This window comes from Durotheca rogersii (assembly GCF_024521655.1).
Source record: "Durotheca rogersii strain YMJ 92031201 chromosome Unknown GGS23scaffold_1, whole genome shotgun sequence".
Taxonomy (NCBI): Eukaryota; Fungi; Ascomycota; class Sordariomycetes; order Xylariales; family Xylariaceae; genus Durotheca; species Durotheca rogersii.
This window is the reverse complement of record NW_026251232.1, coordinates 1,678,060-1,703,079: the sequence shown is the minus strand read 5'-3', so window position 1 is coordinate 1,703,079 and position 25,020 is coordinate 1,678,060. Positions and strand designations below refer to the sequence as shown.

At 55.4% G+C, this 25,020-nt stretch overlaps 9 protein-coding genes across 9 annotated transcripts; 5 read left to right on the top strand and 4 right to left on the bottom strand.

Moving 5' to 3' along the window:
• Positions 1-228: 228 nt before the first annotated feature.
• GGS23DRAFT_592085 (DUF292-domain-containing protein) lies at positions 229-1,220 on the top strand (the record flags this gene model as incomplete). Its single annotated transcript, XM_051517830.1, has 2 exons — positions 229-252; positions 333-1,220. 2 exons carry the CDS (start codon positions 229-231, stop codon positions 1,218-1,220), a joined length of 912 nt encoding a protein of 303 aa, XP_051377011.1.
• Positions 1,221-2,438: 1,218 nt separating this feature from the next.
• GGS23DRAFT_21037 (uncharacterized protein) lies at positions 2,439-3,610 on the top strand. Its single transcript, XM_051511881.1, has one exon. It carries the CDS (start codon positions 2,702-2,704, stop codon positions 3,386-3,388), a length of 687 nt encoding a protein of 228 aa, XP_051377010.1. The 5' UTR covers positions 2,439-2,701; the 3' UTR covers positions 3,389-3,610.
• Positions 3,611-5,189: 1,579 nt separating this feature from the next.
• On the bottom strand, positions 5,190-5,842 carry GGS23DRAFT_602132 (AP-2 complex subunit sigma; the record flags this gene model as incomplete). Its single annotated transcript, XM_051519287.1, has 2 exons — positions 5,190-5,589; positions 5,811-5,842. The coding sequence occupies 2 exons, from the start codon at positions 5,840-5,842 to the stop codon at positions 5,190-5,192; spliced, it is 432 nt and encodes a 143-aa protein (XP_051377009.1).
• A 711-nt stretch (positions 5,843-6,553) lies between these two features.
• GGS23DRAFT_602131 (kinase domain-containing protein) lies at positions 6,554-8,091 on the bottom strand (the record flags this gene model as incomplete). The annotated part of the gene is made up of 2 exons (XM_051519286.1): positions 6,554-7,509; positions 7,563-8,091. The coding sequence occupies 2 exons, from the start codon at positions 8,089-8,091 to the stop codon at positions 6,554-6,556; spliced, it is 1,485 nt and encodes a 494-aa protein (XP_051377008.1).
• Positions 8,092-8,851: 760 nt separating this feature from the next.
• GGS23DRAFT_544844 (uncharacterized protein) lies at positions 8,852-12,025 on the top strand. The gene is made up of 3 exons (XM_051514945.1): positions 8,852-9,711; positions 9,767-9,835; positions 9,903-12,025. The coding sequence occupies exons 1-3, from the start codon at positions 9,543-9,545 to the stop codon at positions 11,516-11,518; spliced, it is 1,854 nt and encodes a 617-aa protein (XP_051377007.1). The 5' UTR covers positions 8,852-9,542; the 3' UTR covers positions 11,519-12,025.
• A 1,818-nt stretch (positions 12,026-13,843) lies between these two features.
• Positions 13,844-14,544, top strand: GGS23DRAFT_20905 (uncharacterized protein). Its single transcript, XM_051511866.1, has one exon. The coding sequence runs from the start codon at positions 13,885-13,887 to the stop codon at positions 14,428-14,430; it is 546 nt and encodes a 181-aa protein (XP_051377006.1). The 5' UTR covers positions 13,844-13,884; the 3' UTR covers positions 14,431-14,544.
• Positions 14,545-15,042: 498 nt separating this feature from the next.
• GGS23DRAFT_544834 (uncharacterized protein) lies at positions 15,043-16,223 on the bottom strand. The gene has a single exon (XM_051514944.1). The coding sequence runs from the start codon at positions 15,847-15,849 to the stop codon at positions 15,373-15,375; it is 477 nt and encodes a 158-aa protein (XP_051377005.1). The 5' UTR covers positions 15,850-16,223; the 3' UTR covers positions 15,043-15,372.
• Positions 16,224-18,842: 2,619 nt separating this feature from the next.
• On the top strand, positions 18,843-19,773 carry GGS23DRAFT_544828 (uncharacterized protein). Its single transcript, XM_051514943.1, has one exon. It carries the CDS (start codon positions 19,181-19,183, stop codon positions 19,739-19,741), a length of 561 nt encoding a protein of 186 aa, XP_051377004.1. The 5' UTR covers positions 18,843-19,180; the 3' UTR covers positions 19,742-19,773.
• Positions 19,774-21,566: 1,793 nt separating this feature from the next.
• On the bottom strand, positions 21,567-22,720 carry GGS23DRAFT_592079 (uncharacterized protein; the record flags this gene model as incomplete). The annotated part of the gene is made up of 3 exons (XM_051517829.1): positions 21,567-21,831; positions 21,897-22,493; positions 22,551-22,720. 3 exons carry the CDS (start codon positions 22,718-22,720, stop codon positions 21,567-21,569), a joined length of 1,032 nt encoding a protein of 343 aa, XP_051377003.1.
• Between the last annotated feature and the right edge of the window lie 2,300 nt (positions 22,721-25,020).

Genomic DNA, 25,020 nt, shown 5'->3' with positions numbered 1-25,020 from the left:
CTAATCTATATGCATTGCGCAATGCCTCTTTTACAAAGCTCGTTCCGGCAACGACTCGTCCCTTCAATTTCAAGGCGCGCAGTCCCAGCCTATCCGACGCTAGTGCTAACCTGGTTCAACCTCATCAACGTCAATGCGATTTCGTTATCCCAGCATTCCTCGAACCACCAACTCGTCGTCTACGGGAAGAGAGTACACGAGCCTCCGGGCTGCGTACTGCTAACCAAGATGCCGCCGCCAGCGAACCTGATCGTAAGTCCGCCCGTGGAGGCAGCCTAACTAAACTAGCCTCGTGGTATGTCCGCAAGCTGATCGGCCCCTCAACGCCGCAGACGAAGCTCAAAGTCCAGCTCAAGCTGTCCATCGCGCGGCTGCGCATGGTGCAGCAGCGCGATGAAGCGATGGGCAAGACGCAGAGGAGGGCGATGGCCCAGCTGCTGGAAGTGGGGAAGATCGATTCGGCCAGGATAAGGGTCGAGAATATCATCCGGTCTGACATCACCACCGAACTGCACGAGATCCTCGAGCTCTACTGCGAATTGCTGCTGGCGCGCGCTGGCCTGCTCGAGGGCCACACCTGCGACCCCGGGTTGGAGGAAGCCGTCAAGAGCGTCATATATGCTGCGCCGAAGACGGAAATTAAAGAGTTGCAGCAGGTGCGGATACTCCTGGCAGAGAAGTACGGCAAAGAATTTGTGTTGTCCGCTATGGAGAACTCAGACCAAAAGGTCTCGGAGAAGGTGATCAAGAAGCTCAGCGTCACCCCGCCCCGGGAGGAGCTCGTCCAGGGATATCTGGAGGAGATTGCTAGAGCCTACGGGGTCGACTGGCCGAAGCGGCCCAAAGATCTAGGCGAACCCCCGAAATTCGCTGACGACGACGGCGATGGCGACGGCCCGAGCGGCGGCCAGGCACAGAAGGTCCCCGAACCCGCCCTCCTCGCGGATAGCAAAGCTGCCAAAGAACGGGACGACTTGAGCCGAGCGACGCCACCGCGATCCCTGGGACAGAACACTCCGCTGCACGTCAACCCGCCGAGCCCCTCCACAGACAACCCTCGTCCGAAAGTGACGCTGAACTCGATGGAGCTGAAGCCTAGTCAGAAAATGGTGGACGCCGGCATAGCAAAAGGGGGCGGTGACCAGAAGAGAGACAACAAGGGTGACGGAATACCTGAAATCAACGAATTGGCTGCTCGATTTGCCGCTCTGAAGCGGTAGGTGATGGTTTGCTTGCTTGGTGATGACACCTAGACCTCGGAAGCTGTTGTGAGACGCGTCACTTGCTTGGTTGGCGTGTTCGTGTTTTCCTCCGTACGTTGGCTGCCTGGGGCGCGTGGCAGACTCGTGGCAGCGGCATCTAGCCCCCCGCCTACGACTCGATTCTCCGTATCACTCATTATCCGAGATACCAACCAAATACAGCCAGATAGCTTTCAGTGTCTTTGCAGCAGCGGCAAGGTCTCTACGACTCCTGAAGCTGCAAACTCGGGTACCTACCGTGCCTATACTACGGGGGATCCTGAATGCAGCAGACATGAACTTAGCCACTACTGCTTAGCCATCGCTGCTCGCCTTTGGGCCTGGAGATGGACATTACCGGCGCCCGACCTGCGACCTAGGGAATAGGGGTCGTTACGGAAGGACGGTTTGGCCGCTTGCACGTACTCATATACCTTTGTATAACAGGTACCTCTCACCTAGGTTGTGTGCCTGATGCACCTAGGTAGATACCTACCTAGAGGTACTCTCTACCTGTTAGGCTGGATTACTTGACGGTAAGGAGGTTAGGAAGCAGGTAGGGGTTACCCGATATTTCTTAGCTTAGAGGTAGGTACCCACCTCTCTCTACTTAGACAGGTACCTACCTCCTAGGTAACGTCGAGTTCTTGCAGTGGATGTGATAGAATGTAGGTAGGTAGGTACCTCTATCATTGCAGATGCCCATTGGTAGCAGGTACTTCCGCAGTCTGATGCCAAAGGTACCCCTATCGAAGGCAGGCGGCGCCGCACACGATACCTATATATTTACCTCTTGCCTTATATATCGGTGGTCGCCTTGTGAGCTGTCCCCATGTCTTCGAGTGAATATCTCGTCTCGTAGGGGTATCGAATATACATTGTCTGTTTCCCTTCCATCGTCTACTTGCGTGTAGAAGTCGGCTGTCACCTAACATCGTAGGAACTGGATTCCGTATTTCGTCCTAGGAGGATAACACAGCCGACCGCACCACATTGAGATATCGACATTGTCCTATGTCATATCGAGGTACTGACGGCTCCCGGTTTCGACCCAGACAGTGCCGCGCAGACTCGACTCGACAACACAATCCACTTCAGATATCTGGGTAGCATAGGCCGCCCTCTTATTTCTCCTTTCCTTTCCTTCTTTTCTACACTTCCCGGTCTTCTCTCATCTACCGCCTTACATGTTTACCTGTCTTGTTTTGCCTCCTGCTTCCAGGCAATTTCCGGGTCTCGTTCTATCCTCGCCAACACCCTTTCTCCAGAGAGATACCGCCTACTGAGTTTGTCAACACACTCGACCACGTCTGGGCCTAAGAATCTTAAAGGCTGGACGTATCGGTAAATAGAGGAATGGGATAGAGTTGGACACCCGTCTCTCGGTCGAGGACACAGAGCATAGGTTGGTAGCTTACCGTGAAGCTGGCATCCACTCCCGACCAAGATCCATCTCCGTCATGGACAAGCATCAGCTCTTAGGCGCCATGGGCGTACGCAAGTTGGAGGACCTCACGCTGAAGGAACTTGACAACAAGCTCAGGCGTGCCGGCACCCACAATGTGCCTCGAAAGGTGGCGTTGCAGATTCTCACGGAGTGGCTCTGCGAGTATACCAAAAAAGACATACATGGTTCTTTGTCAGATTTTGTAGACCTGCTACTCGAAGGCACGAAGCTGAAACTGAAGCCATTCAGAGAAATTGAGGTTGTCAGGTGTCTCAAAGAATGGCAGCTCGGAAACCATACGGATTACATGGCAAACCAACGCAGGTATCTCATGGTGGAAAGAGACCTGAAACGGCTATTTGAGGAGGCCAAGCCTAGATTGAACCCACCGAAATCCTCTATAAAAAAGAAGAAGGGGAAGGGTGCCAATATAATCCCACTGGGGCAGCGAGGCACCGGCAGTGGTGCCGAGCCAAAAGCCACCAAAGTGGGCAATGAGAGCAGCCGCGCTAACCGCGGCCAGGACAACGTCGACGGAAAAAGTATCGTGCCTATAGAGGAGGCAGAGTGTGCTGTCATAAGGGATCCGCCGGAGACGGAGCCGGCTCCCTCGCTCGGAAATGTAAACATACCACCCAAGGGATATGTTTGCCGCATCTGCAATCAACCAGGCAAGCCTTCCGAGCGAGTCGATGAATAGCCTGCTCACTGACCTGCAACATATAGGACACTATATCCAGCATTGCCTTAGCCGATGTCGACGAGGCGAGAATCGTGTCTCGAGCCCCATCGCATATTCCCGCAAGGGGGCCGCTGAAGCCTGTGGGCCGAACGAGACCCTGAGAAATTCACCTCTCCTAGACTACGGTGCTCCCTTACTGCAGCCTGTTGTAACACAGCTGAGTCTTGCCTACGGACTGGATCGAGACGGAGTGGCAGAGGAGGCGCTGCGAGATGTGCAAGGCATCGCTGGGAACGTCGCGCCGGCTCGAGGGGATGCCGATATCTTGCTCAACAACCTTATGACCGACCCGCATCCAGGCGCGACGCGGTCCCAGATAGCCGCTCCCGCTCCCGCTGCCAAGGATCCCTCGTCCCCAGACGCCGACTGGTCCGCAGGAGAGCCGAAGATTCATCATGCTAGATGGACAATCTTAGAATCTCTGTCGAACTGCGTCGTGAACCGCAAACCCCAGAGAAAGACCGCTGTCCAGATGATGGACGAGATGGACGGGCGCACAGAGACCTGATGATTGTCTTCTGGAAAGTACCTTCATCTCTCGGTAAGAAGAGGAGGGGGTGGAGCATGACGCCGGTGTTGATGGTGAGGTCGCCGGGCACGCTGAGCACGAGCAGGGAGCATTTGTCCTGGAGAACCTGCGCTGTGCTATTGCTATTGGAGTTGGGTCGTCACAACCCACCCTACTCGATGCTGGGTGTACTGCGCCATCGCTGTGAATTTTCGGCGGCCTGCATTGACAGGCCTTGCTTATCTGGTCCGTAAACGAGGTAATATACGCGGAAGATGACGAAAGAAATATGGAGGCGGCGGGGGTGCCTTGCTCTGAGTCGAACACGCTGTTCACGCGAACACCAGGACAGGAGGAGTTGTGCGGCTAAGCCTTGCAGTTAAGTATCTGCCTTATGAGACTAAGAGAGCCACGAAGTTTTTCTGACTGACGCGTCGATGCCGTGCTAACAGCAAAGGAGACGGTTTCTAGCCTTGCCGTCGAAACGGTCTTCCATCCTCTACACATAGGGCTGAGGAAAACTAGGCGTTTTATACGGGGAGGGAGACACGGAAGACTCGACTCCTCAAGTGTATTCGGTACGGTATCCACCGCGCGTGCCGGGATGGACATCATACTCCGTTCCGTTCTCGGGTAATTAAGTGGTAAGGGTTCGGGGAAGGGAGTGGCTAGACGGAGATGTTAGGTCGGAAATCATGCCGATTACCCTACATGTACACAGACGCGGCATTGTAGAGCCCTAGCTTTCAAATGTAGATGTTGGAGTTCCTGTACGATTATATCTCGCGTCCTGTGGTCCATGTGACACGACTCCTAAGGCTACCGTTACCGGAGAACGCCGAATATCCTCATCCTGCAAAGAGGTAAATATATACTCATCGGCAACCTGTTCGTATATACATGCCGCATGCATCTGGAGGACGGGCCTATATCGGTCGGCCTCGCGGCCCGCCCTAGTTCGCCCTCGCCCTCTGTGGTATCTTCGCGGAGCCGGTCATTAGCGTCCGTCCCTCTTTCTCTCTTTCCTCCCTATCGTAACTCGTCTTCGTTATTCGGATATATTATCGACCCAGCGCATACACACACATACGCACGCGCCCACGCACAACATACGTAGACCTTCTCCTCGACCCTCTGTTTATGCCGTCGAAAAACTCGCATCCGTCCGTCTGGGTATTCGTTCGCTTGTTCGCTCGTTCGCTCGCTCGCTAGTTCATCGGTCCCGCACGGGGGAGGGAGGCAGCTGCCGGGTCACTCGAGCTTGTCGAGGTGCTCGAGGCGGGTGAGGACGACCTGCTTGGAGGTCTCCTCGATCTCGCCGGCGAGGAAGACCTCGTCGAGGATGGCGTAGACCTTGTAGAAGTTGAAGACGAGGTCGAGCTCGCAGACGTTGCCGAAGAAGGCGTCGAGGACCTCGACGAAGAAGTGGATCGCCTCGAGGTAGGCGAGCTCGTTGTCGTTGGTGTCGACGCAGGCGCAGAAGAACAGGCCCGCGTACCGCCGGTACACGATCTTGTACGACCGGAACTCCACAAAGTTCGACTGGTACTTCTGGTCCCGCGGCGCCACCAGCCGGTGCACCTCCCCCTTCAGCCGGATCTTCTCCTCGTCGCTGTACGGCACGTACCACTTCGCCAGCCGCGTCTTGCCCCTGCGAGTCCCGCCCCCCGACGGGCGCCTGGCGTTAGCGGGAGTTCTTTCTCTCTCTCTCTCTCTCTCTCTCTCTCTCTCTCTCTCTCTCTCTCTCTCTCTCTCTCACTATGCGTCTCGCGCGCGTTGTGTGTGTCGCGTAAAGGAGGGACGGGCGGATGGGCCGGTAAGGCTCTGGAGCTTCAGGGGGAGGGGACTGAGGTTGAATTGGACAGGACTTACTGGCGGTTCTGTATTAGTATGAAGGACAACATCCTCGCTGGCGTCGGCGAGTGGGGGGGGGGTTTGGATGAGGATGCGGCGGTAGCGTCGCGATTTGAGGATGTTTCCTGTCTTCCTACACCCAGGCCAAGATGGAACCGGATTGGGAGAGGTTGAAGCTACTGGTTTTAGGGGTCTCGCGGCTCCTAGTGGGGGGAGGCCATACGGGAAACTACCAACACACTGTGCGTTTGTACAGTTTATATTCTTAACTAACACAGTATACCTCAATGAGATAGGTAGGTACGAAGGTACATGAGAAAGGACTGCCAACGTATGAGTACATCCTTAGGTAATCAGAACCAACGTCTGACAGCGAATTCTTACGGCTTTAGTCGGTACCCATCAGGCCATACACCTGGGGGCTATTTATTATTTTTACCCTTTCGTCGCTAATTCTGTTCTTTGCCATTGTCTCGGATTTGGGACACCCTTCGCTACCCTGTCCCTTAGGCAACTTTAGAGCTACTTCTAGAGACTCTTTGCACCTTGGCCCAGAACCAGGTTCAAATCATAATGCGAGTGCACGGTCAGCCAATAACGTCGCTACCCACTTCGACCGCCCTCGGCCGAGGACAAGTCACTTCCACAGCCAACACAATGAAGTAGTAGCCGCCTCTTCCGCCTGGCCGTTTAGAGGGTACTCGAGTGAGAATGCTGGCACTCGCTTGCTTGTGAAGATGTAGCCATCCAACCACCTGCACTCATGGTCCGTCTGGCGGCCCGTCTGGTGGCCCGTCTGGTGGCCCGTCTGGTGGCCCGTCTAGGTGAAACCAAGGGTGGCTAAGCATCTCCTCGGCTGTGGGACGCCTTGTCGGATCGTAGACGAATATCTTTGATAATAAGTCGTATAGCAGGGCAGCTTCGCGCTTCGGTATCTTGGGCAGCGCCTCTAGCAGCGCATCCCACTCATCGTTGTAGCCGGATAGATAGATATTATCTACCTTGACGGCTCTTGGGTTCCATACCATCTTCGAAAAGCATGAGGGAAAAGGTTGGTGCTCGCGTTCAAACAAAATCTTCCGCTCCGGCCTGGGCGTGCCGGTCTGGACGATACGGCTCTCCGGTTCGTCCCATATGTTGCAAATCATATCTTGCAAGGACCGTTGGTCGCCCTCCCACCACTGCTCATGCAATTCGCCCTTGCTAGGGTCCTTAGTCGGTCGTCCTTGAGAGTCCCATAAGGTAGTTTCCTGCCACTTAAGGGGCATATCTTCCCCCAGAGTATAAACGATGTACCTCATCAGGTCCGCCGGGCAAGTAACCTCGAAAGGACTCGAGAAAGGGCCCTCCCCAGACCTAAGTCGGAATATGCAACAGCCAAGAGCCCAGGCATCGCTCGCGGGACTAGCAGCCAGGCCGACTGCGACTTCGGGTGCTAGGAAATCGAGCGGAGTACCTAAAAGTTTCTCTGGTGGTGACATGGCAGAGAAGCATTGGTCGAAGTCGACGAGTTTGATGTTAGGTTTAATGATGTTTGTTGAACAAGACAGAAAGTCTATTCCTCGTACGATATATCGTGGTGCCTCAGGACCGGTCGCTTCTCTAGACTCAGTCTCCAGACTCCCTGTCGTCGGTCGACCGAACAGAGCGTAAATGTCATCTTCTTTAAATTGGCCAATATCTAAAAGGCTAAGGAGAATATTCCCTGTTGTTACATCTAGCATATTGTTAGCTAATTTACTAAATAAAGGCGAGCAGAGATTAACTTACCTCCATGGCATAGGCCTTCTGAGTGAAGATCAGCTACCGCTTTTGTGGCTTGATAGGCAACTCTCCGAGCGAGCTGTGGCGTAGGCCGGCAGGTGAAGTTATACGACAATTCAGACATTGATGGACCAAGGACAGGCAAGACAAGACATAGATGATGGCCATTTGGTCCGTCGAAAGTGAACTGCCGCTGATGCTCCACCACGAATTGTGCTCCTCTGGCTAGCAACTTTGAGGTCACGCGACGGCTCAAGTCGCTCTTTTCGCCAACCGAATTTGAATGCTCAGAGTCAACAATCTTCAGAGCTACCCACTTGTCTTCCTTCTCATCTCGCGCGAGCCAAACGGTAGAGAAGCCACCAGCACCGAGCTTGTGCACAATTCTATAGCGCCCGCTATCGTATCTATCGCCCAGATGAACAGGATGGAAGCCCCCGGGGTTATATCGCTCGACGTCTTCCGTGTCACCGACACCCTGGGGGAGGAGGAAGCGTGTGTCGTAGTCCTCTTCAAAATCTAGAGGGGATGACATGTTGAAAATATGCCAAAGTCTCGCTTCTCGGGAGTATGATCAAGAGGGAGATGGGATAGCAGCGAGAGATGGATGTGGCTGAGGGAGGGACTGTCCAACTTTCAACATGGTGGAACCAACGGTCGTCCGAAGGGGGCAGCCTGTCGCGCGTTAGGCAATCCAGCTAAGCCCCAATTTCGGCGCCTAGTTAAGCTCGACGCATTTGCCCTTGATCTCGGCGGGGATCGTTGCTTTGCGACATGGTTTCAGTCAGTAGCGACAGTTACTTTTCAAACGTAGAGTTTTCGACCTCGCACTCGCTCGACCGGAAAGGTGACGGCTTCATTGAGGAAATGCATACATAGCCTTGAGAATGATTGGCTTGGTCGGAATGGCTGGAAAGCTGACTATGGACGATGGATACGCAAGGGTGTATTGTAAGGAATGCGGATTGGCTATGGGAAAAAGCTTGCAGTCTTGGTCTTCAAGTAGGTATAGTAGAAATTCCAAAAGAGAGCCACTATTGACGAGCGCATTGTTGGTGATATTCAAGAGAGTTTTCTGGGGACAATCTACAGGAGCCACAGATACTTAAAAGGTACCTGGGATAAGGAGGTGGCTTAGGTGCCCACCTAAACCTGCGGTTCCTGAATTAGATAAGCGGTAAGCTCTTGGATGCTGGTGCCAAGCCACAAATTTGAACCCCCCTTGTGGCGTAGGGCAAAGAGCCTAGCAACTTGCGGATTTGTTCCAGACTTCTGACTGGCCAGCCATCTCAATTCATCAACTCGCCCTTCACAGATAAAATACCTAAACAAGGCTACCTGTGGAAGAGGTCAGGTATACAGCCTCCAACATAGCATCTCCCATAAGACCTGAACAGCACAAGCACCTATGAGTATCCCCTTCTTTAGTTAATAGTAAGTATGTGATTAGGGTACCCACTCCGTGTGCATCCTGTTGAATGATTTCTACCCATTCACCCAAGTACTGCGACAAGTTACCCTCTGTGTATCCGTGTATGGCGCTTATATGGACCGTGGGCTTCCGTCCACTTAACTCAAACATCTAGGCATCGATCTCTCCATGGGCCTTCCGACCTCACCTCGATAAACGTCCAGAGGTCCCTTCACTTATCTCCTTAAGAAGCCCATGCTTCTCATCCATTCACTCTGTTCTTTCCTTTTCGCCCACTGGCCGAACAGACCTTTCGACACCCAGCTATCCCTGTTTGGTTTCTCCTATCCAACATCACCTTCCACCCATCTAATATTTATCTTCTTACTGCACGTCGTCCAATACCCCTTCCTGTCAGCCTTGAGACTAATGGGAGAAGGAACTTGCTGTTCCTAACGAGATTTGCCATCTCGCAGAGTTCGTTAGACCAAGGCTGCGGCCCCATACATCTCTGGTCCCTTTCACTGCGACTATTAGCTTTGCGGCTTCAGCTTCTTCCCCTTGTCAAAAGCACCATGTCTTCTTTAACTGGAGATCCCATGCAGTTCGTGGTCCGATGGAGCGATGGCCAAGAATTCCCGGAGCACCGTTTCCCTGAGGAATACAAACGAGATGATTCTGTCACGGCCTCTTGGCTGTCCAAGTTGGGAGAGATGATTCGAGACCAGATGTATCCACAATCAAGTCAGTTGAGCATCAACCATTCAACAACTTAAGGATGCTAATCTGAATCATCTAGGCCGTCGAGGTGTCCTTGTCGAGTTCCCAGCCCACTACCACATCCGTAGACGGCCTCGAAGCGGTACGAGTAAGTTAATCCTCGAAGCTCCAGTTTTCCCTTGTATGTCCTCGCTTATTGATCAACGCCACTCTAGGTAAACGATATGACTACTACCTATATGGTTACCCCGATGAAAGGGCCGACACTACAGCAGCTGAAGCTCCTCAGACGAGGCTGCCGGCTCTCAAGAATTTCAGATCCGCTGCCGAATTCTTTGACCACTTGATGTTTTTGTTGAATGGTCCCCAGGACCGATCAGGTTGTCAGTGCAAACACTGCAAACCCGCTTCCGAATCCAGGGCAGCGTTGTTGAATGCCAGAGCTCCACCACCAGCTAGAGTTAACCCTGCCAATTCCATATTCCCCCGGCTTGGTCCCGCCAACATCGCCACACCTCAAGCCGGTACGGTGAACACCGTCCATCAACCTGCCGTGTTGCAGCCTGTCGGTCCTCAACCTGCCAATCCTCAGACTGTCGCTAGAAGTCCTGCCGCTACTTCGTCCAATGCGCCGACGAACAGACCCCCCTCTGATGTCAGAGCTCAGGCGCAGCCGGTCCCTAGTCGGACTCAATCAACCATGATCATCCCAACTTCCGCTCCAGGTTCGCTCGCAAGTATCGCCGATACCCACCGGACGCCAGTAAATGTATTATTCCCCCAGCCTGATGAGGCCTCGGTATATCGACAGGGAGAGGTCATTTGGTACACGACAGACGGCAGACAGTTCTCCCTAGGATTGATTCTTCGAAACACGCCCGCCGATGCTAGCACTGGCTCTCAGTCAACCAGTCAAATAAAACCTCTCTCGTACTGGCGCCGAAGCCTTCCGGAGGTCGAAATTCTAGAATCGGATATGCGACCCTTTTTTACCTTCAGTGTGCCGGGGCCCCAAGAGGATCTAACCGAGCTGGTGCAGCGACTCATGGGACCAGGCCCGGTGACGCCGGAAATGATTAGTTCTGAGGCTGGGAGAGAACGATCGCTAATCGTTGAGGCATCAAAGGTAGCCGCGTCCCGAGTAGACAAATCTTACTCCCTATTCAACCCGGGATTAAATCAGTACGCAACATCAAAGCATCAGAGCTTCGGTGGCGTGTTCCTGGGTGCCGAAAAGGTTAGCCTATACGAGGCGGTCCGAGTTCGCGTCGACCAGCCCGAATTTGACAACACCCGCCTCGGTGCCGTGATGATTATCAAGGATATCTTCCTGGAGAGTGCGGAACAAGGAGACCAGCTCTGGTTCGAGGGCGACGTCTGGATCTTACGCGAGGTTGCGGCCGCCGAAGCGCAGATGTTCGGCCCTGAAGATGTCACGCCGGCCATGAAGCGCGAGAAGGCATTTCTGAACAAATTACGACAACAGCATGAATCCTACTTAGTGTGGGAAAAGGTTCTCCACGTCGCGAGAAAGCCCGAGACATTCATCCAGGGCCGGTTCTACGAGTCTGAGAAGGTGGTTCCCATGGTGTTTAAGGGCAATTTTGACCACTTTCTACAGACAGGGGATGTCCCATCTATCAGATTGCACCTGAACAGCCGTTTCGACGTGCCCGGTGATTACATCGGCAGGAAGAATTCGCGACTGGATATGCTGGCCGGATCCATCCCCGACGATACGGTGTTGCAGTTCCCGCCTACCCTCGTTGAGTGGCCAGGGGCTGCCCGCCGTACCCCTTTCCCACTGGAGGCGGCTACAAGCCACATGTGAAGACTACCTAGGTCTTACACGAACGTACCGCCTAGCAACTTTGCATCGACGAGTGGAAGGGGTTATGTTGAGGAGAGCAAGTGCCATAGTTTCTCTCCATGGCTATACAGGTTTGATGGAGGGGAAATAGTTCGTCGCCACGTTTGGTGCTAATACGGACGGACTTTTCACGGCTGTCGTCGAGTTTACGCCTGGGAGGCGGGTTTTAACCCCCTTTAGGTAAACGGCGAGCTAGAGTAGAGAGCTTACGCTTCTAAACAACATGCGCAGTTGGGGCGCCGATCTCAACTGGATGAAGCACTCGGCCCTAGAGCCGCTCTCTCTAGTCGTCGCATCCCAATTTATCCCCATGGAGATAGGCAGGCTTACGTTGCTGACAAGCCATACCACTCCCCTGGTTCGGGTGCTCTACGCTTTACGCCCTAATGTCGAGTTTCAGGTCGGTAGACTGCTGTCTACATGTCTCTTGCCTATGTAATAATAAATTGATCGTCACTTAACGTTTAATGAGCTTCCTAGTCTCTGTAACCCTCCGTGTCACCTGGCACCCCGGAGCCCCTGGGGGAAACCAACCAGCGTGAGGATGTAGTTTCTATTTATGGCAGCAAATCTGGGATCGTGACACCACCAGCGGCAACCACCAGCGGCCAGGTCCTCTGATAGATCTGCTACAAGACCCAGGACTGTAAAGGGGGGGGGGGGGGACTGACTACCGTATATGCATGCTACCCTGGGCAGCTCTCCCCCCTCTCGCGCGTGCGTGGTCCCTTCACACGTACTGGGCAGTATCCAGCACCACCACTACGCCTACTACCGAGCCACGTACCACCTCGCGAAGACCAGCCGGATGGATCCCGCCCTATCAAGGAAAAAAAAAACCTTGCTTTTCCCGTCTCTAGCGCAGATTGGCGGAATCCGTAGACCTAACGCCAGAGCTGACTCTCCCAAGACACCTAGCAGAGCAGCCCCTTGGAGCGGTGTAGGGGAGGCTCCCCGTCGATAGGCATACATACACATGCGGCGCCAGAGGCTAGCTGCCCCCCCCCCCCCCTCTATATTCGCACTCGCGACTTAGCAGTCCCCATCTTCTTCCTTGGCCGTGGAGGCAGTCGGATAAGAAAACGACGACGCCTCCCCCCCCTTTTCCAAGCGCGGCGGAGTGTAGGTGCAGACCGCGTCGACGCGTGAGCTAGCAGTCGTCGGTGCGATGTCGGCCCCTATTTCGACGGGCGCGCGTCTGCGCTGCGAGCGAGACGAGACGAGACAAGGCGAGACGAGACCCCCCACGGGGGGAAGGGGACGCCCACAGGCGCCAGCCAGCCCATACACCCATACACACGTGGGGGCAACAGGCCAATCCAGGCCGCGACAGTTCGACCCTGTGGAGACAGCGAAACAGTCGCAGGTCGATGCCAATAGACAGGCGTATTTGCCCGGTTGGCTGGCTGGCTGGCAGCTCACTGGCGGTCTGGGCTGTAAGTAGGTAGGGAGGTGGCAGCTTGCGAAGCGGCCGTGCCGCCTCTGGCGGCGAGCGGGAGGCGCCGCAGGGGACGATGGCAACGGTCGGTATGCCGACGTAGTAGACTGCCCGGTGCTCGTACAGACGTAGGTAGGTTTCTCCTCGACGTGACTTGAGCCGGGCCGTGCTAGCTGCCGTGGAGGGAGGCTGGGAGACAAGGACATCGCCCCCCAGAGCTGCACCGGGCCACACACACTTGCACGCATACACATACATGCGCATAGCTACATACTCGCTTACCTGCCTGCCCGCCTGCCTGCGTACCTCTGCGGTCCCGACGGCCAGGCGAGACAGGCGGGTACCTGGCATGCCGACCGAGAGTCGCAGCGCATGAAACGACGGACGCTGGGCGCATCCACCTCTTCGTGTCCCAACCGCGGCGGGCGGGCGGGCACCGCCACCGGGCCAGGTCCACCGACCGACCGACCGACCGACGCGTCGAGTCCCGGGAACTAGGGAGTAACAAGATTGATTCGACCTACGTTTCTATTCTGCACCCCTCTCCCCTTCCTCCTTTGCCTCCTCCCCCCCTTCCCCCCCTATTATACCTAAACGTACTTATGTACGTCGGCTCGCAGCACCGTACGACCGCGCCACGTGTCCCCCGGGGGAGCGAGAGCCTTGCTCGGGCCGTAATTGCACCACACCCATATATATCTACATTACGTACCCAGTAGCGAGACGTAGGTCTGGCTTGAAAAACTTGGTCGAGGCGCCAAGCGGGCGAGAGCCAGCAAGCCCCGGCGGGGGGGGGCAAAGGGGGGAGGGGGGGGACCATGCAGGCTCCGACATGTCGGTCTGGCTCTGGATAGGAGCGCCGAGAGGGAGGAAGAGGGGGGGAGCAAGTATGGAGCTCGTCTCGCCTGGCCTCGTCTCGTCTCCCATTTTCTCTCTCGTTTCGTTCCCGTCCACGGCGCCGGGATACGTCGTGCCACCAACCACCCAACCCAACCGAGCGGCTAGCCGACCTGCCGACGTACCGAGCCAGGGAATACATACATATTGTGGGGGGGGAGGTGACGGGAACGGGGGCGAGGACGAGCGCGAGCCGCGAGGAGGGACACACACACACGTACCTGACATGTTGTGTCAGGACGGCATAGGCGGGCGACACGTCGGTAGTTACCTATCCCCGGATCGCCTCGCCGCCCCCTTTTCGGGAAGGGAGAGAGGGGGGGGAGCGGACGGCGGAAATCACACACACACATACCAAGATACCCACCGCGAAGACCGGCGGACGGAGTGGAGGGGGGAAGCCAGCCGCCGCGGCTTCGAGCCGATACCTGCCCGTGACGTGCCTTTGTGTTTTTCTTCTGTCTCTAAGCGTAGGCGAGCGAGCGAGTTACGTGAGGGCGGGATGCCAGGGGCAACATTGCTCCGTACAAAGCCATAGAAGAGAGAGACAGATACGAGATTCGGAAAAAGCGAAGCCCGGCCCTGCTTGCTTCGTTCAAGACGAGGCCAGGCCGGGCGAGACGACGACCAGACGCGGCTCGCGGCCGCGGCCGCCTCTATTCGCCCGGCTGGCGCCCCCCGAAACCGCCCGCTCGTAGACGTATCCACCACGCGCGCGAGAGAGAACTATACTTAGCTACGTGCCTAACCTAGCGTGCATACATACCTACATACATATACACATGCGTACGTTTTGCAGATAGAGAGAGCGAGGCGATACCGCGGACTCGGAGAAGGAGGGGGGCGAGAAGGGGTATGGGGAGGGGGACAGGACTGGCCGTCCGAGGTCCCCGTTCCCCGGGCTGTGCCCCTCCCCAGGACATGGACGAGCTGCATTCCACGTAGCAGCCCCAATATGACCCGGCGGCGGCGGCTTTCCTGCTGGACGGGACGGGAGGGGGTGTGGGTGGGTGGGTGGCTGGCCAGTTTCCTGTTTTCGCTCTTTGGTCAGATCGGAGTCACGTATAGCACGGTACGACGATATGGTATGGTGTGTGCGGCATGGAATGTGCGGGTAAGCCCTCTTAAGGGGGGGGGGGGGGGGGGGGGAGCGTCGCTGGTGGAGAGAACGAGAGACAGACAGACAGACAGAGAGAAAGAGAGAGATGAGATGAGATTTCCAAGATCAGCGTGACTTGGTCGCGTGAGATGTGGGTTAGTGCGTGCCGTGCCTCTCACCCACTCACACACAGATACACACATACCCACCTACCAAACACGCCTCTTCTCACCCCGACTCTGACTCTCGCACACCCTCCCGTCCACGGCTATGGGCACGTCGCGGTTCAGCTGTAATCTGCCCAAGCAAGTCAGACAGTCCTTCCTTTTGGGCAGCACACGCAGAGCGAATGCGACTCACGACGGCCATAGGACGAGAGGGCTACGCGGAGTGGACGGCGGCGGCGAAATCCAGGACTAGCCATGACTCTCTCCATAGGGGAGAGGTAGGTAGGTAGGTAGGTAGGTTGCTCGCTGGCTCGCTGGCTCGCTCTCCGCACGTTATGTCCGCCCACACGATATGGGGCGCCATACTGGTGGCTGTTGCAGGTAGAGCGAGTCTGAAGCTCCCTCGGCCAATCCTCTCGCCACATCTCGAACGATGTGTACAGAAATCGACCCTCTTACCCCCCCCGACCGACCGACCCGACTGACCGTTCGTCCGTCCGTCCCGCTTTGGGTTCCACCATAGTCGCGTGTAAGAGAAAAAAGAGGCAGATGAAAAAAAAAGCAAAGTATAGAAATGGAGAGAAGAAGGGCTTGGTAAGACCTTGGTCCTTGGTGCGAAGATGTGCAGATGACCTGGGTTGGGTCGGAGAGGTCTGTTGTCTATCTGTCGGTATGTATGTATCGTAGGCATCGCGAGGCCCTCGAGCGAGGCAATTGAGCATTACCGCTTCTACCGCACTGTGCGCATTTACGTATCTATCTACTTGCCCGTCCACGGCAGCACAACACGTAGGTGCATTACCTACATACTACGCACCCGACGAAGAGCCCGTTCGCCAGCCCAGCCCAGCCCAGCCCAGCGACGGCGACGGACGGGACGGGCACAGACAGCGCAGGACAGAGATAACCGAGCCGACTAGTGGTGTTGCGTAGGAGAAGTATCGAGATCGACGAGAGACCAGAAACAGAAGAAGCCCTTCCCGCGAAGCGAGCCGAGCGCGATCGGCGGCGGGTACGAGAGCGCCAAGGGGAGGGGAAAGCGGGCAAAATAAGAGAAGAAAGAACCAGAAGAGCGACGGAAAGAAAAAAGAAAAAAAAAAAGGAGGAAGGAGACGAGCCAATGCAGATAAAGTCCGAAACGAAGTCGTAGCGACCCACTGCCCACCTGCCCACTCACACCTTACCTGGGTACATCCTGCTGGTACCTTGGGGTACTTTGCTATAGGTACTTTCGGTACGCGGCCGGATTCGTGCTAGTCGATCCAGACTGCCGGGTCTCTCTCTTTCTCTCTCTCTCACTTTTTTTTTTCCCTGGTGCTCTCTCCCTCTCGTGTCTCTGCTCGCTTTCTTATGCACCAACTCTCGTCTTATTTTCTCATTCGCTTTTTCCTGCCGGCGCCTATCTATATTTCTGGATATTAATCGTTATATATAATATATATATGTATCATATATATATATATTTACGTGTTCATGCATGCAGAATGCCCAATCAGTGGCTTGCCGTATCGATCTCGAGACGGAAGAAAGACATGCAGATGTGTACCCAGTAGGTGGTAAAAGTAGATGAGACATGCGGATATACGCATACGCGGCGTCCCCAGGCAGGCACCGGGTGCGTATGCACGTAGGCAGCTGCGGAGGGGGAGGCGTTGCACGTTGGTGGATTAGTAAGTCCGAACCCGAGTTGGGTTCTCGTCTGCTGTCTCTCGGCTCCTCTGCTACCTTCCCTTTTTCCCCGTGTTGGGACCACTTCCACGCGAATGGGTAGGTGGCCCTACTCTCTATCTGCCTACCTACAAACGTACATATTTGCATGCACCCGCTGTCCGAACGGCTGTCCGTCCGAGGTATCCACGCCCGTATATGCATACCGAGGATTTTGTCTCTGCGTTTCCACGCCATAAAAAAACTGTCGATATTATGTTTACGTGCCTAACCTGTTTACAGCACGGTTACAGACAATGCGAAATCCCATGAACCCAAGAACAGACCTACCTAGGTAACTTATGTAAGGGGGAGTTCCGGTAGGACTTGGGAAAACTGGGTACTCTGAGCCCCGGGGGGAGGAGGTTGGTCGCTGCCACGTACAGACCGGGGAACCCTGGCCACCATCGCATCTCGCGAGCGTAGGAACGCCTCCTCGGCTCTGGCCGGTCGGCCAACCGGTGTAGGCGTGATCTGCCGCCACCCGAATCGCTACAAGTTGAGCGTGAGCGTGAGCGAGAGAGAGAGAGAGAGAGAAGGAGAGGGCGGGGGGGAAGAGAGAGATACGCGAGCCAGTAGTACGCATTACCTACGTATAGTACATGGTAATACCGCATCTAGGTAGGTAGGAAGCAAGCACGGAGACGGGAGATGGGGAGAGGGGGGCGGAGGGGGGATTAATAATAATAAAGCCGGCGGCGAGCCACGGTACGGTTATAGGGTTCCCTTCGATAGCCGCGGAGCAGATTGCTAAATCTGTGCCATGCGTGCGGCCCGTGATGGGCTGTCCAGAGCCCACTTCGCTTGCGATCCCCCCTTGAGCTTTTGCCCTTCCGCCCGCGCCCGCCTCTGGCCTGGTTCGGTCCGGCCATAGGACGCGAGAGACGATAGGGGAGCCGTGCTATAGGGAGGGGGAGAAAACGCTGCGTATGCATAGTGTATGAGAGTAGGTAGCTTGGGGATCTATCATGTCTACCTACCTAAAGGTATGTAGCATCTATGTATGCGTGGAGTATGCGTGTAGACGCTGTCCCCGGTCCCCGATCCCAGCTTCACCGGTCTCTTTCCGGGTGGTAAGGTGTCCTTGTGTCTTATTATATATGAGTATATTTGCGTACACACCCACCTCATCACTTCGGTAGGTGCCTATCGCTACGACGTGCCTACGGTATGAAGGACATACATACATACTACGTAGTAAATGTGCACCTTTGTTTGCTCGCTTCCATTCACGATGCCCGAAAGGAGGAGAGGTGGAAGGGATTCCCTTCCCCTTGCGCGTACATCGATTCCTGTTAGGTGCCTAGCACCAGCTCCCCCCCTGGCATCATCGGTTACCCGTCCGTAGCAATGCCTTGTCATGCACATACATGCCTGCCTATGTACCTACCAGGTATGTGGCATTAGCGGCTCGTACCAAGCCAGCCTGCCCTGCTTCGTGCATCGCTATCGAGTTAACGAGAGGGGGAGAGAGATCGACATCCTCCTGAAAAGGGCGTACTACGGCGGGATTATGGGAATGTAGGAATCCGTGCATATGCGCGTACCTGGGAATGCATATGCACATAAGTAGGAAAGGTTAGGGTACATAGGTGAGAAAAGGCTTTACCGGTGCTGTGTGCTTATGAATAGATTGGTTTTATAGTACGATTAGCGAGGAGGCCCCCTCGCTGCGATGAGATGGAGGCGCAAATTGTCCCAATCTCATCGTCATCTTTTTTTCTTTTTTCTCCTCTATTGAAGAGGCTGATTCTTCTTAGACTAGCAGGCAAATTAGCGAGGACCCTGCACACACATTGATCATACGTGCTGTCGCTCTTACGGCAACTTTCCCCATCGAAAGAGCAAAGCATGCACCGATGTAGCAGATATACGTGTTAGCAGGGGCATGAATGCATAATTCCGGCCTCCCAGCTTAGCCACATACTGGGTATGCCCAACCCGATACGCAGCACATATAGGTACCTACATACGTACATAGGTATGCATCTATGCACGTCTGCATGTAGGTATGCGAGGTCTGCGTGCCCAGGCGGCGGCGACAAATGACAACGACGGGCGCATGAGGAGACGAGGTCGCATGCGGGCGGTGGCTCGGAGGGTGGTGGGCTTCGCATCGCGGCACTACAGAATCCGCACCCAGACCGTAATCGAGTGGCACGGCAGCATATGGCGTCCATGTTTGCTAGCCTGGCTAACCTGGCCTGCCTGTCTCTTGTCTTAGAAACCCATCGTCCTAATTTTACGAGTCTGCACGTTATACCGTGTATTTGGCCCGCCTGGATTTCCGCGTGCATGCATGCCATGTATGTCTCATGTCGTTGAGGGAGAGCGTGAGCCCTACGGCGGCAGGGCCAGGGTCCGGCCAGGAGGAGGTGGAAGCAGAAAAAGAAAAAGACAAGTGCCCGGGTCCGGGTTGTTGGTTTCGCCTAGTGTTGCAGCTGGAGAGCGCCACACGACGTACGTGCCCTTTGCCTTGTTTCGTCATCTTCGCTGTCGTCGCGGCGTGCTCTCGCGCCCCCCCGGATTTTCTCCTCCGCGTGTTTAGCCAAGGGCCTATGGCGTGTACGCACGCGTGCAAAGGTCCCAAGCAGACGGGAAACACGCCACCCGGGAGCCTGGAAGCCAGCCACGACACTCTTCAGGTTCAGAACGTGTACGCATCACGCCTCTCCATACCCTGTACCCATATACATGTACGCCCAGTCCAGAGCAGACGTTACATGGCAAATCGTAGATGGCATCTTGGGTCGACGGTGGCACTTCCTTCCCCTCCCCCCGCCTTCTCCCCTCTCCACAACTCCCCGAATCACCGAGACCCCTTCTCGCCCATCCCTCTCGCTCGCGGACGGGCCGTGTCAGCGATTCGATTCTAGCTACCCATCTCGCTTGGGGGAAGGGAGGAGGGGGCAAGGGGGGGGGAGGGAGAGGACGGGGGGGGATCGTGATTTAAGTGTGTTTTTTTTTTCCCTTCCTTTCTTTGGGTCGGAACGCAGCAGCGTGGGATGCCGTGGGAAGCGCTCGAAGGATAGGCGTTCTAGGGACACGCGATGCCTGTATGTAGGGATTGATGCGTGTGCGAAGGTGGGATGCGATGCACTACATCACCTTAGCGTAGTAATGGGAGAGGGGAGAGGGGCGCGAAGAGAGAGGGGCGTGTATCAAAGAGGAAGGACGCATTCGGCGGTACCGGGACGGAGGGGAAGCGCCGCGCTGTTGGGTCAGCGAACGGGCGAGCGGTAACAAGTAACGAGCGAGTGCGGTGGCCAGCCAGAGAACGTGACACGCTACCCGGCATTGTCAACACATAACCTGCTATCGTGAGTATGCGCCGTAATACCCCAAGCCATACATCTGTATATCCACTCTGCCGCGCCGTCATCCCCCCCACCGCCTCCCGCCCAGGACCAGATACGCAGAGGTTCCAACGTGTCGGTGTTGGTACCAACCAGCTCGACGTGCGTCGATGGGTCCATGTCTCTCCTGTTCTTTTTTTTTCCTGCTCGGTTTGCTTCTCGCTTCCCTCCTCCCTCTCTCTCCCTCTCCGCCACCTCGGCTTGTTAGCCCCAAGGCGAGTTTGCTTCAGGCTGTATCACCCCGAGAGCTGCGAAGGTATTCAGGCCTGCCGTCTGGACTCGTATGTTCTCCCGGTCGTCGCGTGATACGCCTGAGACATGCTTTCAGTGCTATACGGTCTTCTCTTCTCTTCTCTCCGTCTCTCTCCCTCTCCTCGCCTCTTCTCGGGCCGGGGTCTGCCGATGAGGCTTTTCTCTCCTGCCCCCCCCCCCCTTTTTATTTCTCCTCCTCTAGTTGGCCTCTTACCGATGCGAATGTGATCCAGGGAGTATGCGGTGCCACCATCCACCAATAACCAGCGCCGTCCCAGGTCTCTGTCACTCTAAGCGGTAGTTGGAGCGGGGGAGCAGGTCTGTCCTATGTAAGGTTATCTTATTCAGGATGAGATGCGACGCCGACGAGTCAGCAGGCCCGGCATCGACTGCCCAATACGAAACCAATACTGTGCGACCCGATGGTGCCGGACCACATAGACCACCGCAACGGCTGCTGCTACGTTGGTTTCGTGACGGCTTACTGGTCGAGACGAGATTAGGCACGGGATGCGGGACGCGCAGCGAGTATGTAGAACCATTCCTCATTTTATTACCGCAGACCTGTCATTTTTGGCATTTACGGAATGTATTTTTTTTCTCTCCCAGCTCGACGAGGCTGGGTTAACGCCGAACGACAACAAAACCTAGCTCGTCTATGACAACTAGATGGTAAAACTAATAACTTCGCGCTCGCTGCTTCATGCGGCCGTCTGACTCGCTACGTGGCGATCCACGGCACGCTAGTTTATGTCTTGGATGCAAGTCCGGCCCAGCACGATGCTGCAGGGCAAGAAGAAGGGGAAAAAGCCGGTCGTGGTCAAACTGACAACGTATGCGGGACGTGGTATAATGCGACTCGTATCATAAAATCGTTAAAAAGACGTAATATATTTGTCGGGCAGTTGGGTATGTACAGTGCTTGACTCGGCCGCGTGGCAGCGTCCTGTGCGGGGCGGTCTGTGGCCCCGAACGCACACTATTAGACAGGGCGACGCCGTGCGTGGAGAGATAGATATAGCTTCGGGTAGACTTCAGGCGCCGCGGTCGGATCTAATGGGCGCGTCAGGTCGGGGAGGGCCGGTCAAATTCGTCAACTGTCGGCCGTCTTGAGCTTTAGCGCCTCCATGTGAAGCCGAAGGTTTTCGAATACGTCGGGGTCGGGTTCGAGCTCGACCTTCCTCGGCTTGACTCGCGGGCAATCCGGACACTTGGCATGCGAACAGCGCTGACACTCGGTCCCGTCTTCTGCGTTCGCCGGGAACTTCTTCTTGCACTCGTGGCAAGAGTGGACTCCTTTGAAAGTCGACCCGGGTTCGTCGTTGGGATAGCCGTACGGGTATTTCTTCCTAGCATCACTGTAGGCACTGTTAGATGACAAAAAGTTAAGTGGCTCTATCGAAGAGGGGGGGGAGGCACTGACGGGCTCCTCGGGCAGTCGGCGCATCGCTTGTGACCGCAGTTATCGCAAATTCTTTCCTGCTTTGCATTCGTGCTGATGAGGTTGTTGCAAATATGGCAGTTCCTCCTGACCCGTATGCGAGGCTTGCCCTTATACACGAGATCCTGCCCGCCCGGCTTGCCGGGGCGCTTTAAGACGATGGTATCCGAGTAATCGTAACTCGGGATGATGGGAGCCAATTCCTTGTTTCTCCGGATGGCCACTTCTCTTCGGTCGCGGTTGGCCTGTCTCTCCTCCTCCGTACGCTTGGCCGGGTAGCGAGTGCAATTCTTGCACCGTTTATGCAGGCAATTGGGGCATTCATTGCTCGTACCGAAGGCCGCATGACAACGGTGACACTCGCGATGAATTCTCATCCGAACCGACTTCTCGACCCGGAGCACGTCGCCGTCCGTGGAATGCCACTCGCCCGGCTTGATCTCCAGGCCGAATCTGGCGCCGAGAGCCTTTACGCGTTCCTCGTGAACCTGAATCCGAGGCACCCTAGTGGCGTTCTCGTACTGATGTTTCTTCGGCGGCGCGGTAGCACCACCATCAGCACCAGGGGCGACAGGCGGACTTAAGAGGTTGTCAGTACCGTCGTGTAGCTTCTATGAGGGGGGGTTGAGAGTTTACCTGAGGAGAGCAGGAGCAGGCGCAGGTGCTTGTTCAGCGGTCTGCTTCTTGGGACGCTCCCCTCGCCTGAAGACCGCCCTCACACGGTACAGAACTTTCTCCACGCCCTTCTTCTTCTTGCTCTCTTTGGGCGCAGGCCCCGTTGTGGGAGGAGCTGCCTCTGAACTCATGGCGAATCCCCTTGATCCCTTTCTCTTTTTGCCTCAGATGCCTCGTGTGAAGCGGAATTTGGCGATGTCTAGGTGCTCGAGCGACGACAACGGCCCCTTATAATATGGTAGGCAAGCCTGATATATGAAGTCCCAAGTTCATGAATCCAGCCGCATTCCAGTGGTACAACCGCGTATCTGCACTAGTGACAGCAATGGCAAAGTCGCAAGGGGATCTGATCCCTTTTCCAGCTGGCAGTTGGACTGCCGATTGACGCCTTACTACCGGGTTCCGTCTACGGGGTAAGACGCGTGCAACCAGAACGTGCTCCTGGGCCGTGAGCACACAATGTCCTTCCGGGTTACGATCTTGGATAGATTCTAGTCGAGACGCCAAGCCGCAAATGGTTGCAAACCCAACTAGGAATTCGATACTCGATTTTACAGCGGACGAGTTTAACAAACTGCTCGGACGCGGGCAAGAGCGGAAACGAGACGGCCGTCACTTGCTCTAAGGTTTGAGCGGCAGCAGTCGACGACGAATCGAGGGGAGGAGGAGGAGGAGAGGGGGGGGGGGGGGGGGAGAAGGGAGGCGGAGCTAGTAAGGGCAGTGCGGGTGTGAAGGAGGAGGAGGAGGAAGGGAGAGGGAGAAGAGAGCGAAGAAAAGGGTGGGAATTGGAACCGCGGGCTGCAGAGATAGATAGATAGATAGATCCAACGCAAGCAGGCTAGCTGTCCCGGCGCTAGGTCACCCCAGGTGAAGAAGCGTCTGTCAGGTTGGTCTAAGTCGAATTGGTTGAAAATACGGGATCGAGGAAGTGGGACGTCCCGTCGTCTTCCTACTAGGAGGTATGTATTATCTAGTTCTCACATCGATACAGGACTACTATCTCTTTGTTACCTAGGGCGCCCTTATGTATGTATAGGAGGCAGGTAGGCGTACACCTGCCTTACCTGCCTGCCTGGTATTCCCTCCTAACCTCTATCGAGTACGTGCCGCGGAGGGACGGAGGTTGTACGTACCCAGCGAGTATGCGACGAGGTGCTCGTAGGTGTTTAATGCATGGGCGTGCATATGCACATAGTAAGTAGCACGTTACCACGTACTCGTAGTGCATCTCGCAGCGGTTCGAGCAGCTAGTATACAAGGACGGAACCAGCAAGGCCAAACCTAGCAGAACGGGGCTGGCCAAGCACAGGCCGAGCAACCGCAACTCTGCGTGGCAGCTCCGTCGGGGTGGGTCTCGCGTGGCTTGGCGTCTCCCACATGTACATGGAGGCGGCCCACCGTGTACCGCGGTACTTTTGCTGGCAGGTACCTCCTCCACGTACCCGGTGCCGCCAGCAACGCGATACATGGCTCTGCACGACGTACCTGGTACCTACATACCTACCTGCGCCCACGCCAGGAGGTACGCCCGGTATACGGGTATGTACGCACGTATGTATATATGTATGTATGTATGTCTCTATGTAATGCATACGTGTATACCGGTAACCTCCCTCCCTCTCATAGGGAGCATATCTGCCCACTAACACGATGCTGTCAGTTACCTACCTACATACCTGCATACCCCCTAAGCTTGCCACCGAGCTACGGCAACGGGGAAAGTGTGGAAAGGGAGGCGCCTGACGTAGACATACCTACACGTCTGCTGGCACGCATATGGTGTACATTTGCCGTTGTTCGAGATATAGAGCCGACTATGCACGTCTCGGGTTAGAATTGACCGTCGAAGAGGGCGGGAGACGGGAAGGCTGCCCGATGTTGCTGTTATCACGTCGGTATTATCACATATTATAGGCCACATCGGACGATTTCCTCTCGTGCAATTACCTTGGGTATCCATCTACACGCGGAACTTATCACCTACCCAAGTACCTATACTACGCTGTAATGCAAATCCACCTGACAGATTACGTGTAATATCAGAGTGCGCCCGCGACGGAGACGTTGTAAGTACTCACGGACCACATGCCTGACCTCTGCGAAGCGACACAAGATACACACATCCGAGGCAGTTTGCGAAGTACGAGAAAGATTGCATATTCCGGCTACGCATGCGCCTATATACCCTACCTATCTCTATAGGTAGGACTGACCCATCCCACTTGAAGTCGATATACCTTAGGCGGAGGTAATGATGAGGTATCTCCCTAGGTAGGTAAGGTAGGTGTGTATCTAATGCAACCCCCAATCGGTTATGCAACCGGGGTCTTGACATCATGAAATTCTTGCAAATTAGGTCACCTTCACCGTACTACGAGTACGTCCCAAGCAATGACATGTGGGCACTGCTACTATCCTGGGTGTCCCATGT

Excerpts from the sequence above, each read along its gene's own strand:
- GGS23DRAFT_21037 (XM_051511881.1), top strand. The coding sequence starts at position 2,702 with ATGGACAAGCATCAGCTCTTAGGCGCCATGGGCGTACGCAAGTTGGAG.
- GGS23DRAFT_544844 (XM_051514945.1), top strand. The coding sequence starts at position 9,543 with ATGTCTTCTTTAACTGGAGATCCCATGCAGTTCGTGGTCCGATGGAGC. Across the intron at positions 9,712-9,766 it reads CCAGATGTATCCACAATCAA|GCCGTCGAGGTGTCCTTGTC; the intron begins GTCAGTTGAGCA and ends TGAATCATCTAG. Across the intron at positions 9,836-9,902 it reads ACGGCCTCGAAGCGGTACGA|GTAAACGATATGACTACTAC; the intron begins GTAAGTTAATCC and ends ACGCCACTCTAG.
- GGS23DRAFT_20905 (XM_051511866.1), top strand. The coding sequence starts at position 13,885 with ATGGAGCTCGTCTCGCCTGGCCTCGTCTCGTCTCCCATTTTCTCTCTC.
- GGS23DRAFT_544834 (XM_051514944.1), bottom strand. The coding sequence starts at position 15,849 with ATGCCTACGATACATACATACCGACAGATAGACAACAGACCTCTCCGA.
- GGS23DRAFT_544828 (XM_051514943.1), top strand. The coding sequence starts at position 19,181 with ATGTCGTTGAGGGAGAGCGTGAGCCCTACGGCGGCAGGGCCAGGGTCC.